The sequence below is a fragment of the Rutilus rutilus genome (assembly GCF_951802725.1).
Source record: "Rutilus rutilus genome assembly, chromosome: 5".
Taxonomy (NCBI): Eukaryota; Metazoa; Chordata; class Actinopteri; order Cypriniformes; family Leuciscidae; genus Rutilus; species Rutilus rutilus.
The window spans coordinates 33,244,918-33,260,602 of NC_140213.1; the positions used below are offsets into that span (position 1 = coordinate 33,244,918).

The 15,685-nt window shown below is 37.0% G+C and overlaps 1 protein-coding gene and 1 long non-coding RNA gene across 3 annotated transcripts in view; one reads left to right on the plus strand and one right to left on the minus strand.

The window, feature by feature from the left end:
• The window catches only part of sema3d (sema domain, immunoglobulin domain (Ig), short basic domain, secreted, (semaphorin) 3D), a 48,710-nt gene extending 46,536 nt beyond the window's left edge, over positions 1–2,174 (plus strand). For both annotated transcript variants that reach the window (XM_084409678.1, XM_084409679.1), the window contains exon 18: positions 559–2,174. In XM_084409678.1, the coding sequence (XP_084265804.1) occupies positions 559–936 (378 nt within the window). In that variant the 3' untranslated portion in view covers positions 937–2,174. The remainder of the gene's footprint in view (positions 1–558) is intronic.
• Positions 2,175–4,166: 1,992 nt separating this feature from the next.
• LOC311290917 lies at positions 4,167–9,369 on the minus strand. The gene is made up of 3 exons (XR_014627480.1): positions 9,208–9,369; positions 8,182–8,264; positions 4,167–5,522 (listed from the first exon to the last, which is right to left on the minus strand). It is a non-coding gene; the product is annotated as an uncharacterized lncRNA (long non-coding RNA).
• Between the last annotated feature and the right edge of the window lie 6,316 nt (positions 9,370–15,685).

Consider the following 15,685-nt stretch of genomic DNA (forward strand, 5'->3'; position numbering starts at 1 on the left):
ATACTGTATGTTTATCATATTTGAGTAAAGACATGGTTTGAATAATGGATGTTTTGCACTCTATCATTATTTCTTTTCTTTTTTTTTCTTTTTTATAATTTTTTGAATCAGTTCATTGAGTCCTATTTAAATGCACTGAATACAGAGCACTTAGTATGTCAGAGGTGACCAGAAAGATGGACACCTTGCATATAGATCAGTGCAATAGATCACGCAAACATGAAAGTAGACCCTGTAATTTCTCAAGACCTTCTCTACCTCTCTTTTTCTTCTGATTTTCTCTCTCGTTAGCATTAACATGTGGTCAGCTTGTCTAATAAGACTCTAATGACCAATCAGATGGTATAATGTGAGGTCAGCAGGAAGTGGAGCGCAGAGGTTAAAGACTGATCTCTGACCTTGTTGTGGGTTCGTGGGCAGAATGATTTATGTGAATAAACCCAGCAAGTGACACATAAATTCACTGTTTGGCTGTGATTAATCTGTGTTTGTTTTCAAGAACGTGTATTGATATTGTTGACTTTTATGAAAGAGTCCTAATAATTGTGTTTGTTGCAGATCAAACCAGACGAGCGTGTGCTGATAACTGAGAAAGGTTTGCTGATTCGTTGGCTCCAGCGTAGCGATGCAGGTTCCTACTTCTGCACCTCCCAGGAGCACAGCTTCACCCGTAACCTCCTCCACCTCTCTCTGCACGTCCTGGACCCCGGACAGCTCAACGGACACCAACCTGCTATACGGGTATCATCAGAAAACCCTTCCGTGACCGAACCCCGCCAGCGCTATAAGGACTATTTGCGCATGTTGAGCGGCCCTGCGCACTCTCTAGACGAGTACTGTGAAACAGTCTGGCACAAAGAGAAGAAGCAAAAACAGAAGGGCAAATGGAAGCATGTCCAAGAGCTCCGCAAGAGTAGGAACCGACGCCACCACTAGGGGTGCCAATGATGCGTGGATTCGAGAGTGAGGTTAGAAGGGTCACAGTGCCCTGGGAGCCACTGGATGTGGATTAAATGAATTCAAACAATCTCAAAACCAAATACAAATACAGAAAAGAACTATCTCCTGACCAGTCTGTTTATGCAAAGCAAAAAGTCCCCCAGAAAGATCAATCTTACCATTAAACATTAATCTTGTTTTCATTGTAACTGATGCCTCAGATATGACCCACTGATTCTTTACCATTTAAAAATACCAAAATACCTATGTGACCAGTCATCTGGCTGATCTTTAAGGCAAGACACTACAGGCAAAACCATTGTTTTGTTTTTTTTCCAGGCACTGGTCAATTTTGATATTTTTGGGCTATTTTTCTTCCATAAATTGTCTTCTTTCAGACTAGTAGAAAGAAAATATCAAAAATGCACATTTGATGCATTATGCAGTGAACCAGAAATCTCAACTTTATTAGTACATACATGGCTTTTACCTATATACTTTAACTATTCTCTTTCTGGCTGTTGACTGTATTTTCTGATTTATGGAGTGATAAGAGATATCTAAAAACCCCTTTGTACAACTTTAATTTGAATATGTAAATGAGCTTTGAACCTGGCTTTATCCAAATTATAATTATTATTAAAATTATTGCATAATTGATTAGACAGTACATAATTTCCATATTAAAACAACATTTTTGGAAAACTCGTAATACAAAACAATTGTCTTCATGTACTTTAATTAATCAACTGGGGAAGTACAGTGTTATTTATTAGTTAAAAATGTCATACTATTTACCTGTAGTGTCTCGCTTTAATACTATTTAATACTCAGAATCATTGGGGGCAATGTATTGTATACTAAAATCATATAGCTATAAACCTATAAACGATGCTCTACACCAGGATTGTTCAGTCTACAAAATGTCTGGATTAACGTTTTTAAAAACATGGCACCAGTTCATTGCGCTTTAATTTTAACCAAGAATAAAAATGCATTCATGTTGAATGTATGTAAATATTTATATTATTTGTACATGAGATTGTGCATGCTTTAGAATTATTTACTTAGAATTCTCTTTTGAGATTACAGTTTTAACCAAGCATTTAAATTTCACTGAGTAAAATACATTATTTTTGTATTTTTGCAATTTGTCTTATAGTAGGTCATTTGTTTATGACATATGACGTTATTTAAAATGACCCTGGTGTTGAAATAAACTCTTCTTATTTCTACTTAACTGTGCAATGGAGAAAAGACAGTGACTTTATTATTTGAAGAGATTTTTTTGATTCTGTCTTCTTCTCTTCATGTTGCTCAAAGTCAAACTATGTATGATTTTTTTTTTATTTTCTTCAGGTGAAAACAAAGGGAGATTTAGCAGAATATCCAGGCTGCTTTTTCCATACAATGCCAGTTTATGGTTTATTAAGCTTCAAAAAAATTAAAGTGTCATAAACGGGGACTATAAGACCCTGTAATATGCACTATTCCAATTCTTCTGATTTGGTATGAAAAAGCACATGAAAAGAGTAGGCCTATGTGGTGATTAAATGACAGAATTAATTTTTTGGTGAACGATCTCTTCAAGTAATCATTGATCTACTAAGAAACAAAATATAATCATTTGCAATGACATGTATAACAAGATACTTTATGTCTATAATTCTGTATTTTATATTTTAATACAGTATGTCGTTAATTTTTCATCCAACTGAAGTTAAATTGTAGTTTCATGTTTTCCCTCAAAATATTGCCTTTTATTTTTAATTTCATATCTTGTCATTTCATATTTAGATAAAGATAGAGGGTTGATACCACAGTTTTTATTCCAAATGTATTATTTTACTCACTCACTGTTCCTCCCCCATGCTTTCAAGTGTCTGTATCCCTCAGGATACAAAAACCATTTAAGGGGTTAAACACAAGTTCAATATCTGTGATGTTATATAGATGAAACAATCTGACCCTATATCTCTGTCACGCACTTAAATACGCACATACACACTCTAGGCACAGATGTATCTCATATCCCATGACTTCAAATCTCAACAAGAGTCACGCAGCCGGCTCTTCTGAGATTCATCGCGGGACTGCGTTTCTCTGAGGTCAACCTGTCCCAGATCAGATTAGAGAGGGGAGTGAGCTCCTCACACATACAATAGCTCGTGACCTCAGATAACCTCACCGCCTGAAGCATGTGTGTGTGCTTTCAAGGTCAGACCTCCTCTCCCATCAGGATTTCTCATCTCCTCTCATTTGGTCAATGTGTTGCCCTGCTGAGGAAGTCAAGGTCAGTAGGTCATACTCACACACACTCATTACTTTATTTCTGTTTTGTTAATTTCCTAAAGGCAGAAAATAAACAATATGATCCTTTATAAACTTAGTTAATGATCATTTTACACAAGTAAACAAGTCCTAAATGAACCGCATCGTGCCAGAAAACAAACACAGGATCCGTTTTTTTGCTCTGGGTTCGACAACAAGGCCTTTCTGTCCGAGTCGGGGCACGGCCCGGGGATGGCAGTGACAACCACATGGGGAGTGCGATAAAGGGGAAATGACTGTTTCTGGGCTGACGGGTGAACTCATTTATCAGTGCTAAAGTCTTGAGTAATACCGCTTTCTCTTTCCCGTACCTCCTGCCACGGCCAAGACAAGCAGAAAGTGATCTTTTCTCTCCAGAATGCCCTCCTGTAGTGGTAATCGCTGGAGCTCTTTACCCGTACAAGAGCATCTATTAACAGAGATGTTCTGCTTCGTGCCGTGGCAGGTCAAAGGTGGAGCGGATTGACTGAAAGAGCATGCGAGAAAGATTCAAATCGGATAGATTAGGCTCAGCTGGGTGTTGTCTGTATTAATGAGTGTCTTTGCTAATAATAGTCAGTTTAAATGAGTTTGGGAATTATAATTACGATTCATTCCATTTTGGTTTGGAAAAATATATATTTCTCTTGTTTTAAGCTTTTTATGCTTGATTCATTCATTTTTATTTATTAATTTCCTTTTTTTTGCAAAAAAAAAAAAAAAGAGCAAAGGATGAACTTTAGGTATGCAAAACTATGTGTGTGTATTTTAACATTCACATGCTGCCACATAGACTGATGGCAAATGTTGTTTGTCACCTCTTAAATTTGCTAAATAACATTTTAGTAATATGTGTAGCTATTTATTCCCAACAGTAGATTAAATATATGAATAATTTGACCAGTACCCATTTGTTTCACCATGATGATTTAATTGACACATGCTCAACTTGAAAAGCCATGGCTCAAAGAATTTCAAACATGTACATTATAGTATGTGTGTCACCAGCAGTTGCAAGGAACACACACTGAAGATCAGGTATAACGTCTTTAATAATCCACTCAGACGGCTATACAAACAAGATGAGCAAAAGAAACCAACCAATATGCGGCCGGAAAAATGAACACTGAAGACTGCAACTTAAATGCAAAGCAAATGAGGGAAATAATGACAAACAACTGTGATGATTAATGAATGCCCATAGTAACTAATAAGTGGAGGGAAACTAAACAAAGGAACACACATGACTGAAAATAACAAACTGAAAGTCTATGAAAATGAAACTAAGAACAAAATAACAGAATGTCCATGACAATATGACATTGTGGCATTTATGTGAATTTTCCTTCTAGTCTTTTGGAAGATGTCGGGACTGAATTGGGACACAGTTTTGCAACTTGGCTCTGATTTTGCATATTTTATCAGTGTTGGAAGCTGACTAAATGAAAGTAAAGCTGTTTTTGCCCGGCTACCATGTGTTGGGCTGGATTGTGATCTGAAATGTTTTATAATCATCACTTATTTAGCACTTGGCTAATTTCAGCTATTACAGCATCAACACATTTCTGTGTAAACACTCTAATAAGCTGGAACTTTAACACAGAACCAGTTTGATGTGCTTTGTGAATTTAAAGTGCTAAGGTTTACATTATATTCATGTAAAGTTTAGCATAATTCCACACATTTGACCATTACATGTTATCATGCAAAACTAATGATGCATACACTGAAGTGTTTTGTAACATGAATTGTATGCAACTGAAGTTATGTGATGCATGACTGTTTGCCACATCATATATTATGGGTTGCACAGTAGTCGATTAATTCTACCTCTAATGATGCTTTAGGTCTGTTGCATGTGTCAGTTGCATCAAATTCATGTCAACAAAACCATTCAGTCACAATATAGCTGTGCATGGGCCATAATGCAGACACTGTTGTAGGTCAGTCCACTCTTGATCCCAGAAAGTGCACGTTTGCAGATATGACTCAAACTGACTAATGTGTTTTCCAGTCTCCCAGTGGACGCAGGACACATGACCGTGTCCTCTGCAGTCCTCTAAACCTGGCGCGAAACCACATTCCATTTCAAGCAGCATTATCATAACTGTATAAATTTGCTTCTTCTCCAGCTGAGATCTGAGTATTTGAGGAATTTGTGGTTGTATCATCAGTAGTTTTGTGCAGTGTTTTTCTGTGATTTGCTCCCGCGGTGCATCCGGCACACAGGGTTCACGCATTCCTTACGGCAAGCCTTCGTTTTTCCCGAAAGCCTGTGGAGAGACAAAAAAGAGGGATAGGCCTACAGATAATTATACGATCTTCATGTGGAATGTATGATTCTGATTAATTTATCATTTTGCATGTTGAAAATGGAGAAATGAGCACTGAAATATTGTGTTGGTTTCTTATCTATTATTCTCGGCTCTGTTGCTGAGTTTATAAGACCGTTCGCTCTCTCGCTCTCTCTTTGTTAACAAAGCTGATGAATATTTCAGACCATGCGTTTGAGAGTTTTTGAAGCTTCATTGTTTATTTAATAGTTAGAACAAATCGGAGCACCTATCCGAGAGAGAATGCAGGAACCCAGTGGAAAACTAAAGGACAGTTCTGATTATTAATACAGTTAGGCCTTTTTAAAATAATATTAAAAGTCTAGTATCAAACTGAACACAATTATACTCATCTATGAAGTACATTTTAATGTATGCAGGTAATAATGTTCAGATGGACATGAAAAACAAATCATTTAAACTGAATCGGCTATTTTGTATCGGAAGTTAAAATTAAGAGAAATTAAAGCTACACTGTGTAATTTTTTAAGTTGATTCTTAGCAAAAAACACTTTGTTCTTTCAAAATGATATGTGCTCATTAATGTGTAATTACTTCTAACGACTAATCAAGTATTCTCGTAAGCGTAGAATCTGCCATTTAGAATACATAAGAGCGAGTCGCTCGAATGGCGGCAGCCATGTTGCGCCTCCATCTTGAAAGTACATTAGCCAAAGAGGGACATACCTGGAAATTCAAGCTTCGCCTTTCGCGTTTTTACACTCAGTGGCTCCGTGATGAATGTGAGGGGGATATTACTCGCGACTACAGGCAGATTTGAAATAATACGGCCACCGTAGGAGTTAAAACGCCCTCGGAATGGGAGGGGCTAGAAAGTAATATTCAGTTGGTAGTCATAAACAATTTCACCGCTAGATGGGAGAAAATCCTACACAGTGTAGCTTTAAGGTAATGGCATTCTGGGAAAAACATATAAATACAGTACATATGGTTTGTAATATTTTTTTATGTTTTTGTAAGTCTATTATGCTCTCCAAGGTTACATCAGAGAATGTCTAATAAGGCAAGAAGTTTCACTCTCAGTACACTTCCGGCTTCTGAACTGGTTGCAGTTCCACTCTGATTCCATATGAGGGCGCTCACAGGACGAGTGCAGAATGAATGGAGGTCTATGGCGCTATACCAATCAAAATCCACTTTTCTCAGGATATAATTTTTTGTCTAGTAATTTGAATGTTGTATTCGAAAGGAGATGCAAAGAAATTACACATTGCTGGGTGTTAGATTTTTTAGAGTCAAAAATGTTTTAAAGTGTCAATGACGTCATACACATCGTACGACCAGAGATACTGCTTTACGGCAATCCTTCAGTCACTCTGGTGCTTTCGCGCTCTGCACTTTCTTTTCTCTCGAGGCATCGACAACACAGCTGACACAGGTAAACACACGTGCTAGAAGAGTTTTTGTTTTGTTTGTTTCTGGTCCCGCTTCGGATGCCACGATGCCATCAAGCGGTATCTCTGGTCGTAATCAGTCCTTCACTGACCAATCAGCGTTCATTAGCAGAATGCTAGCGTGTTATGGGCAACAACAACTCAACCTGTAAGAAATCAAAAGGACATAAGTACTCGTTCATTCAACTTTCGACCTATAACCCATGTTGAACTTGCAAAACCTACAATCAAATCTGAGATTTCTCAACGGCAATCAGGTGAAAGAGGCAAATTTAGCCGTCTAGCTCCATAGACTCCCATTCATTCTGCACTCATGGGCGATCGCCCCTAGTGGAACTCTGGTGGAACTACAACCAAAATTCGGTACAATAGGACTTAATAGGGAGTGGGCAGGCTCTCCGTAGACGGGCTCTGGTTACATACAAAATATAGTAAAAACAGTAATATTGTGAAATATTTTAACTCTTTCCCCGCCAGCATTTCAGTTGCGAGCCACCGCCAGCATTTTTTATAATTTTCACAAAACTTTCATGGCCCCCAGAATATTTAGTTGAATATTTGATATTTAAAAGAAAGAACAGAGCCTCAAAAAAGAAAAAGAAAAAGGAAAAAAAGAACTGTTTTATTCTTGCTAAATGCATTCTTTTTTTTAATCAACACTTGAATGTTGGTAAGTTTCATAAAAAAGCTACATTTTTTAGCAAAAAGCTTAGAAAATCACGTTTTTGTCAAAGACTACAATCTTTGATTTGAATGATTTATCTAAAGAAAAGCTAAAAAACACATACACAGGCATGCTTGTGTGTGTTTGAACGAAGGAGCTGACAGGATTGACTTATCAAAACAAATGTCGTGGAAAAAAAGAACAGGATTGAGATATCAAGGAGGTACAAGGTATGTTTGGCAGAATATTACAGGGCAATTACGCTGCTGCAGATGTGTACCACAGCGCTGACAGACAGAAAGAGAGAGAGAGAGGAGCTTCCTTTAAGCCAGTGACAAGGGAAGAATATTGATAGTGTCCTGAGGGAAGAAGGACAGGAGGAATGTATGACGGAGAGAGAAACAGTTGTTACCTCTGAGAGGGTAATGAGTACCTTTGTGGCTCACACCTGATTTATGCCCAGTATCTCTCCACCTGAGCGCTGCCACAACATGCTGAACACACACACACACACACCCACCTGTGGAGTGATGGCTTCATTCACAGGAAACATTTGTATGTCTGTGTTTAGGCAGCATCTTGATTTTCCATGTACCACCATCTCTAAAATTACAGGCCGCAGCTGGTTTAAGATACGAACAATATGAGCCTGTAGTTACAGAGAATTCCTTCTAATGATAAAGTTCAAAAGACAAATTACACTAAAATAATGCAATAAATATTAACATAAAATGTCACACAAATGTCACACATAAACGAGTCAGTAAAGAACCCTGCATTGGACTCATAATTATCTGAATTGATTTAACTGATGGAGGTCAAGGGTCGGATGGTTGGGGATTGAGTTACAACTTCTGCATGGACTGATCTGCATTCATTCTTGATCATGTGTTATGGGCAAATGTTTGTTGATTTAGGATCAGTATGGGCTCTGAAAAGGCCACTGATGTCACTGACATCAAAGATGACGGAGGGTGACTTTTGGCTTAAACCTGCCGTTGCTGAGCATCGCTATGCAGATGTTTTGAAAGATGAAAGAATACTCAATTTTAAGTACGTTTGGTAATAATTATCTACAATGTTTGAAGTTTGTGAGTGATGCGGTGTCTAATGCTATCAAAATGCCGAACAGTATTTTTGTGACTGATTTGCCCTTGCCCTTAACTAATCTGCCCACCTAAACGATATTTAAAATAGCCTGACAATTAACTCCACTGGCAAACCATATTGGTCCGACCTTTGAACCTGTGCTCCCAGGATTTGTGGGTGAAAGGGCACCACAACCTTTTCATGGATCACTCAACACAGAGAAACAATGTCATTTGCAATGACACTAACTAGATATAACCTAAAAAGCATCAGACATCAAACGGCCACGTCCGACAATAATCGTCATGACATTTAGAGACTCAAGTTGTCAGAGAGGATTTACCTGCTGAGACTTTACAGTTACTGTTAGCATGCTTATCTAAGTTCATTCCTTTTAAATCAACACTGCTGATTTATTATTAAAGCTAAAAAAAATAAAATCAACTAATTGACCGACCTGTATAGTTGACCTGACCCATCCGTAGACTGAACTGCAAAAGATAATAGTTTGGTGGAGCTCAGCAAGCATGTTAGGCGCTAGAAACATAATGGGCTATCAACTTCTAACAAGCTTTAAATCTGTTCTGTGCTGTGCATAAACTCTGTCCCGGATTAAACTAGAGGAATGTTAGCTTGCGTAAGAGAGCAGCAGATTGACAGAATTTGGGCGATTTTTCAGAGCTGCGCTGTGGAAACCACAATGAACCTCACAGTGCACGACGGAGATAATTTCATTCAAACGTATTACTATCGTAACATGCTATTTCCTGAGCTGATTATTTAATACAATCACAATATCATATGTATTTCACTGGCCTTGCTGAAGAAAAGCTCTTTTTTTTTTTTTTATCCTGAAGAGAATAGGCTACAACAGAGCAGAAAATTGAATTGAATGCTGTCAGTCATTCTTTTGTCCTCTGGGATTTTAACATCTGTTAAGGCAGAAACATCAAACTCTTTCATACTTGGCTAAAATTGTAGAATGCGCCTGGCAAGCCTTGAGAGAAAGAATGAGAAAAATAAAAAAACAGCACAGCATAGCACAGGTTTGACATTTAATTTAACTTGAAATTTAGAAATGATTTCCCAAACAACATAATGTAAAGTTGGCTGACTGAACATGAAAGGCTATTTCATTGGGTGTAATGTAGCCTACACAAAAAGTACGTTTCGGTGTAGCCTATAGGCTACTGTATGTTGATTTTGAAGTAGTAATTTTGAATTATTGCAGTATTTCTTCTGTGAAGTCTGTAAAGTATAAAGGTGCTGTAGGCCAGTGGTTCCCAACCTTTTTCCTTTCCTATGTTTGCCATTTGATGTTGGGCAATGTTGTGGTCGCGCCGGCGTCTCTTACATTATGAACGCGCCTACATTTGAAATAACGAAATTGTAATTGAAATCGGCATTGTAAGCAATATTTTTTGGAACATTTTATCCATCTTTATTCACCTCAAAGCATATCCGCTCCCGCCCCCCTGAATAACATTCCTTCTGATGTTCATTTATGTTTATTTGATGCTATAAATTAACTAGAAGGAAGAGATGATCTGTTCACGAGCAGCCTTAGCTGCGGCGCTGCAGCAATCTGACACGACACATCATATCAATTTAAACGGTTTTGTCCCGTGCTATGGGTAAACACGGAGATTCAAATAATTGTACCAACACTGTAAAAAATTTGCTGTAGTTATGCAGCTGTTTGCCAGTAACTTACTGTAGATTTAAATTGATGTTATTTACTGGCAACAGTTTGTTCAAAGTTAAATGAATTAAAACATTAAACATTAACAAGTCTTTGTCTTTACAGAATAAAATTATAAAATAACAATCTAATGCAAAGCATTCTGGGAACCAGAAATCTTCATCAACCTTTTTCTGTTTTTTTCCTTCAGATTTTGGTTCCCAGAATGCTTTGCATGAGGCTGTTATTTTAGTTTTATTCTGTAAAGATAAAGACTTGTTAATGTTTAATGTTCATTTAATTTTGAACAAATTGTTGCCAGTAAATAACATCAATTTAAATCTACAGTAAGTTACTGGCAAGTAGCTGCCAGTAATACTGTAATTTCTACAGATTTTTCTAACAGTGAACTTTCTGGACACACACACTGTAAAAAAAAAAAAGATCAGTAAGTTATGACGACATATATTTTTACATTGCTTTAAATGTAATCAAAAATGTAAATCAAAATGTTAAGCAATTTTCTACTTTAAAAAAAAAATAAGTTATACATGATTCAACACATTTTTTAAGTCAGTTCAATGTGATTTAAGTTGACATGACTTAAATATCCAAGTTGATTGTACTTAATTTAAGGCAGCAACTTTTTGTTCCGCACATGCATGGTTTAAAGCTTTTGAAAGAAGGCTGCATTTATTTGATCGAAAATGCAGTAAAACAGTAGCCTGGGTTAGAGCTGTAATCGGGCCTTAAAAGTTCGGCCCGAAAAGGCCCGAGCCCGACAGAGTTTGGCCCGAGCCCGACAAGTACATTTTGATTGACAGCTTTTTAAAAGCCCGAACCCGTTTACAGCCCGACTGTCCAAAAGGCCGTCTATCAGCAGTGATAAGAGTGTCGCAGAATAGCGCGGACACGCGCTTCACACCGCGAGCCGGCACACGCACCACTCGGCGGAAAAGGGAGAGAAAGAAAAAAAAGAGACTGCGCCGCACGCTGTGTGCACCTTTGTCTTTCGTAAAAAAAGGAGTAATTTATACATTTTTTAACATCATTTATTCATGACTAACGGAGGCTAGAGGCCACTTGGAAGTTGGAACAAAGAAATAAAATAAGTCCTCCAGAGACCAGCCTCCATTTCACCTCCTCAAGATCCATTTTCACGCTAATCTAAACACATCACCTGACCGCTCATTTACCACGCAACCCGAAGCGCGAGCCCGAGCCCGGCCCGAGCCCGTGTAAAATAATAGAAATTAAGACCGAACCCGACCAAACCCGTCGGGTTCGGGCAAAGATCTTCAGCTCTAGCCTGGGTTTCCACATGCTGCCTTGCGCGCAGCGCAATTTTATTCCCGCTGCTAGGCAGCCTGGATTCCATGGACCAGATTTTCACCTCAGCGAGGGGACCAATCACAGAACAGGGAGGGAGCAGCAAGACGACGACGACGTCTATGCGACACACCGAAGCAGTTTGTTTATATCTATGGATCCAACATGGCAGCAGATGCGAAGTTACCTTTCGATGCAGCCTTAGATAGTGTTCTAAGTAGTTTAGTCGCTGAACGCCATCGTGTACACATAAATCTCTGACCCATCGTCTTCTTCCTCGTCGAATTTCTGTCGCTCTACATACGTAATCTGGTATAATTGAAACGATTGGCTATGAGCTACGTACAGGTGCATTTGATAGACATTTGTAGCGCCCAATAAACGGCTCTGGGCATTCGTAAACCACGCCTCAAATACGAGAAAATGAACATGTGGTTCCCAGACCACGTCTCAATGAGACGAGGTCTGATGTTAGCCAGGCTAGTAAAACAGTAATATTGCGCTAAAAATTATTACTGAATGGTAGTGTGTAGGCTATACAAATAAAAAAAGATAAATAAAAGATGTATAGATCATAAATGTAATCTATTCTAGTCATATAAATATAATCAAATTAATATATCTTTAAAAAAGCTAAATAAGTACTGGATCACTACACTAACACACACATTACTCACAAACCAGGTTTCCCGTGTCAGGTTTTAGTGTGTCATTTAGTGTTCTTGTGCTCTATTGATCACTGATACACTCTTCACTCTCCCCCATTCACTAAAGGCCTAGACAGAGATCAGATTCACCCCTGCACAGGAATTAAAAGCACACTGACTGGTAGCATGTTTCTGAAGAACACCGCAGAACTGGTGTCAGATTATGTTTTTTGCAATATCCCTTACTTCTTTTCTTCATGCAATCTTCTTCACCATCTCCTTATATCCATGGATAATGGCAGGTGACAGTAGCTGACAACAAGATCCTGACTAACAAAACAGATGCAGAAGTACTGACCACGTCAACGCTTTTCCCTGAATCCTGGTAAGACAATTATGAGACTATGGTAGCCTTTTATTTTACATTTATCTGATGTAAAGACTTTTATTTTGATATATCTCCCCTATGGGAAAATTATGAGTATGGGAATGGAGTTGAGTAGCTTCCATCTTGCACTTTGAATGTTCTGATTAATTAATTTGCACATTTAAAATGGTAGTCATTTTAATCTTGAAACCTTTTTTTTGTTTCTGGAATTCTGCAGAGTTTACCATTTTCAAGCCCTTGCTTGGTTGCTTACAAACCTCACACCTGACACCTGAATAGGGTGATGACTTTGGATTTGAACATGTGGACAACAATGGTGCTGAAGATCTAATCCGACATGACGTGAAATGAAGGTAAATCTCTTCCTTTGAGGAATTGTTATGCTTTGGTTGATATACAGCCCTCATATGACAACTAATGATGCAGACATTGTAAAGCTCCTTAGTGTGGCTATCACCTTGGGGGAAAAGGGGTTTAAAAGGGGATTGTCCTGAAAATATCAACATTGTTGTGCATTTTAGTATAAGTTGTAGTATAGCCTAAGCCTAATGCATGTGAAATGGTGGTGGTCTTTTTGATCTACATGACTAATATGATGTGTAAATATGATAAAATATTGGTAATGCTTCAGAGTTTGGCTGTAAAACACAGTTTCTCACAGTTTGCATTGTCTCACAACGTAACATTATTTATTATTTTAATCTTTATCTCATGATTATTATTATTATTTATTTTTTATACTCTGAGGCTCTGATTTACTCTGATTATGTTTGGTGATTTATTTGGTCTGACTTGCGCATGCGGCAGGCATGAATAGTTGCATTCATATTTTGTCAATATAATGAAATCAGACAGCACACGGCAGGCTGAACGCTGAATGTACTTTAAGTCAGCTGATAAGGTCAAGACTTTTTGTCCAGGCGTTTTATCTCCGCAATTATTTCAAGTTCCAATCCCCAGGCTACCCGTTGAGTCCAGGAAGCCAGCCCATTCTGTTCATAAAACATGTCAATTTTGCTAGCATTTTAATCACAACACCACAGCTAATGCACATTGCAAATACTAGTTTTGAGTCTCTTCAAAGTCTTATCAAAGTTTTTGATTGACTGAGCTAAGATATAGAAAGGCATGGATATTAAGTAGCTCTTTAACTTTGTGTGTGTGTGTGTGTCTTTTTTTAAATCACTTAGAAACAAAAGTCTGTTCTGTTTTGCTGTGAAAAGCCTGGAATAAAGCCCATGTAAAAATACTAATTACTTTAAATCCACTGCATGCTGGAATTTGCATAAGTTTTACATAAGAGAATAACCCCAGCTGAGTAAACGAGAGCTAACAATGCCAAAAGAAACACTCAGCATGCACTGTTTAATCAGGTAAACGCTACCTACTGGCAGGCAACACGTGAAAGAGCTGGACAAAGTCCTGTAGCTTTGATGCAGACTATGAGGTTTTTGTATTAGATTATCCAGTTATATTTAGAGTGAGTTATTCAATTTACCCACATGTACTTTTTTTTTTGTCCATGAGTTTTAATGCTTTTCATGGCTCTTTTTTTCCACCTAGCAGAATGTTTTTTATAAGCTTCAGTTACTTTACTTACAGTTATTTTCTTTTTTTTTCTTTCTTTCTTTCTTTCTTTCTTTCTTTCTTTCTTTCTTTCTTTCTTTCTTTCTTTCTTTCTTTCTTTCTTTCTTTCTTTCTTTCTTTCTTTCTTTCTTTCTTTCTTTCTTTCTTTCTTTTTTTTTTCTAAGGGGTCTCTTATGCTCATCAAGCCTGCATTTATTTGATAAAAAAAAAACAGAAAAAAAAAAAACAGTATTTTAAATTGTAATAATTTTCACAATATTTTTTTTCCAGGATTTTTTGATGAATAAGAAAAGATAAAAAAGAAAAGCATTTATTTAAAATAGAAATCTTTTTAACGATATACACTACCGTTCAGAAGTTTGGGGTCAGTCATTTTGAAAGAAATTAATACTTTTATGCAGTAATAATGTTAATTTGATAAAAAGTGATAAAGATATATATTGTTATTTTGAATAAATGTTGTACAACTGTTTACAACATTGATAATAAATCAGCATATTAGAATGATTTCTGAAGGATCATGTGACACTGAAGACTGGAGTAATGATGCTGAAAAGTCAGCTTTGCATCACAGAAATAAATTATATTTTAAAGTATATTAAATTTTTTTTTTTCTGTATTTTTGATCAAATAAATGCAGGCTTGTTGAGCATAAGAGACTTCTTTCAGAAAAATTAAAAATAGTTATGTTTCTTTTGACTGGTACTGTATATTTGTGATCTACATTTGACTTTTTTTAATGTTTTTATGTCTGTTGTCTTGACCAAGGCTGCATTTATTTGAAAAAAAAAAAAGAACTGTTTTGTATTTTTATATTTTAGTACAAATTTGTTATTTACTTTTTCAGCATAATCACTCCAGTCTTCAGTGTCACATGATCCTTCAGAAATGTATTATCAGAATAATTTTTGATCAATTTAGTATTAATTTCTTAAAAAAATATATTTTGATTGGTTGGGTAGATCCATTTATATTGTCCAAAATGCATGCTTTACATTTATTATTTATACATTTAAATTTACATAAAATAGATTTTAAGATTAGAAATGTATTTTCCTGGCCCTTGAAGTATATTTAGTCCAATGTAAAAACTGTAAAACAGTCATAGACAGTTGGGTAGTGCTGTCGTCTAGTGTGAGTACTCTTGTTAATGATAAAATTGACAAATGAGACACACTACGACCTTCTGGACTTCACATTAGGTAATGTTGATTAACTTAGTGGTCTCATTAACTAACCCTCCAATGTCATAGTCCGTAACCAGTGACTCTGACGACTCTGGATTTGGTAGAATGAGACATCT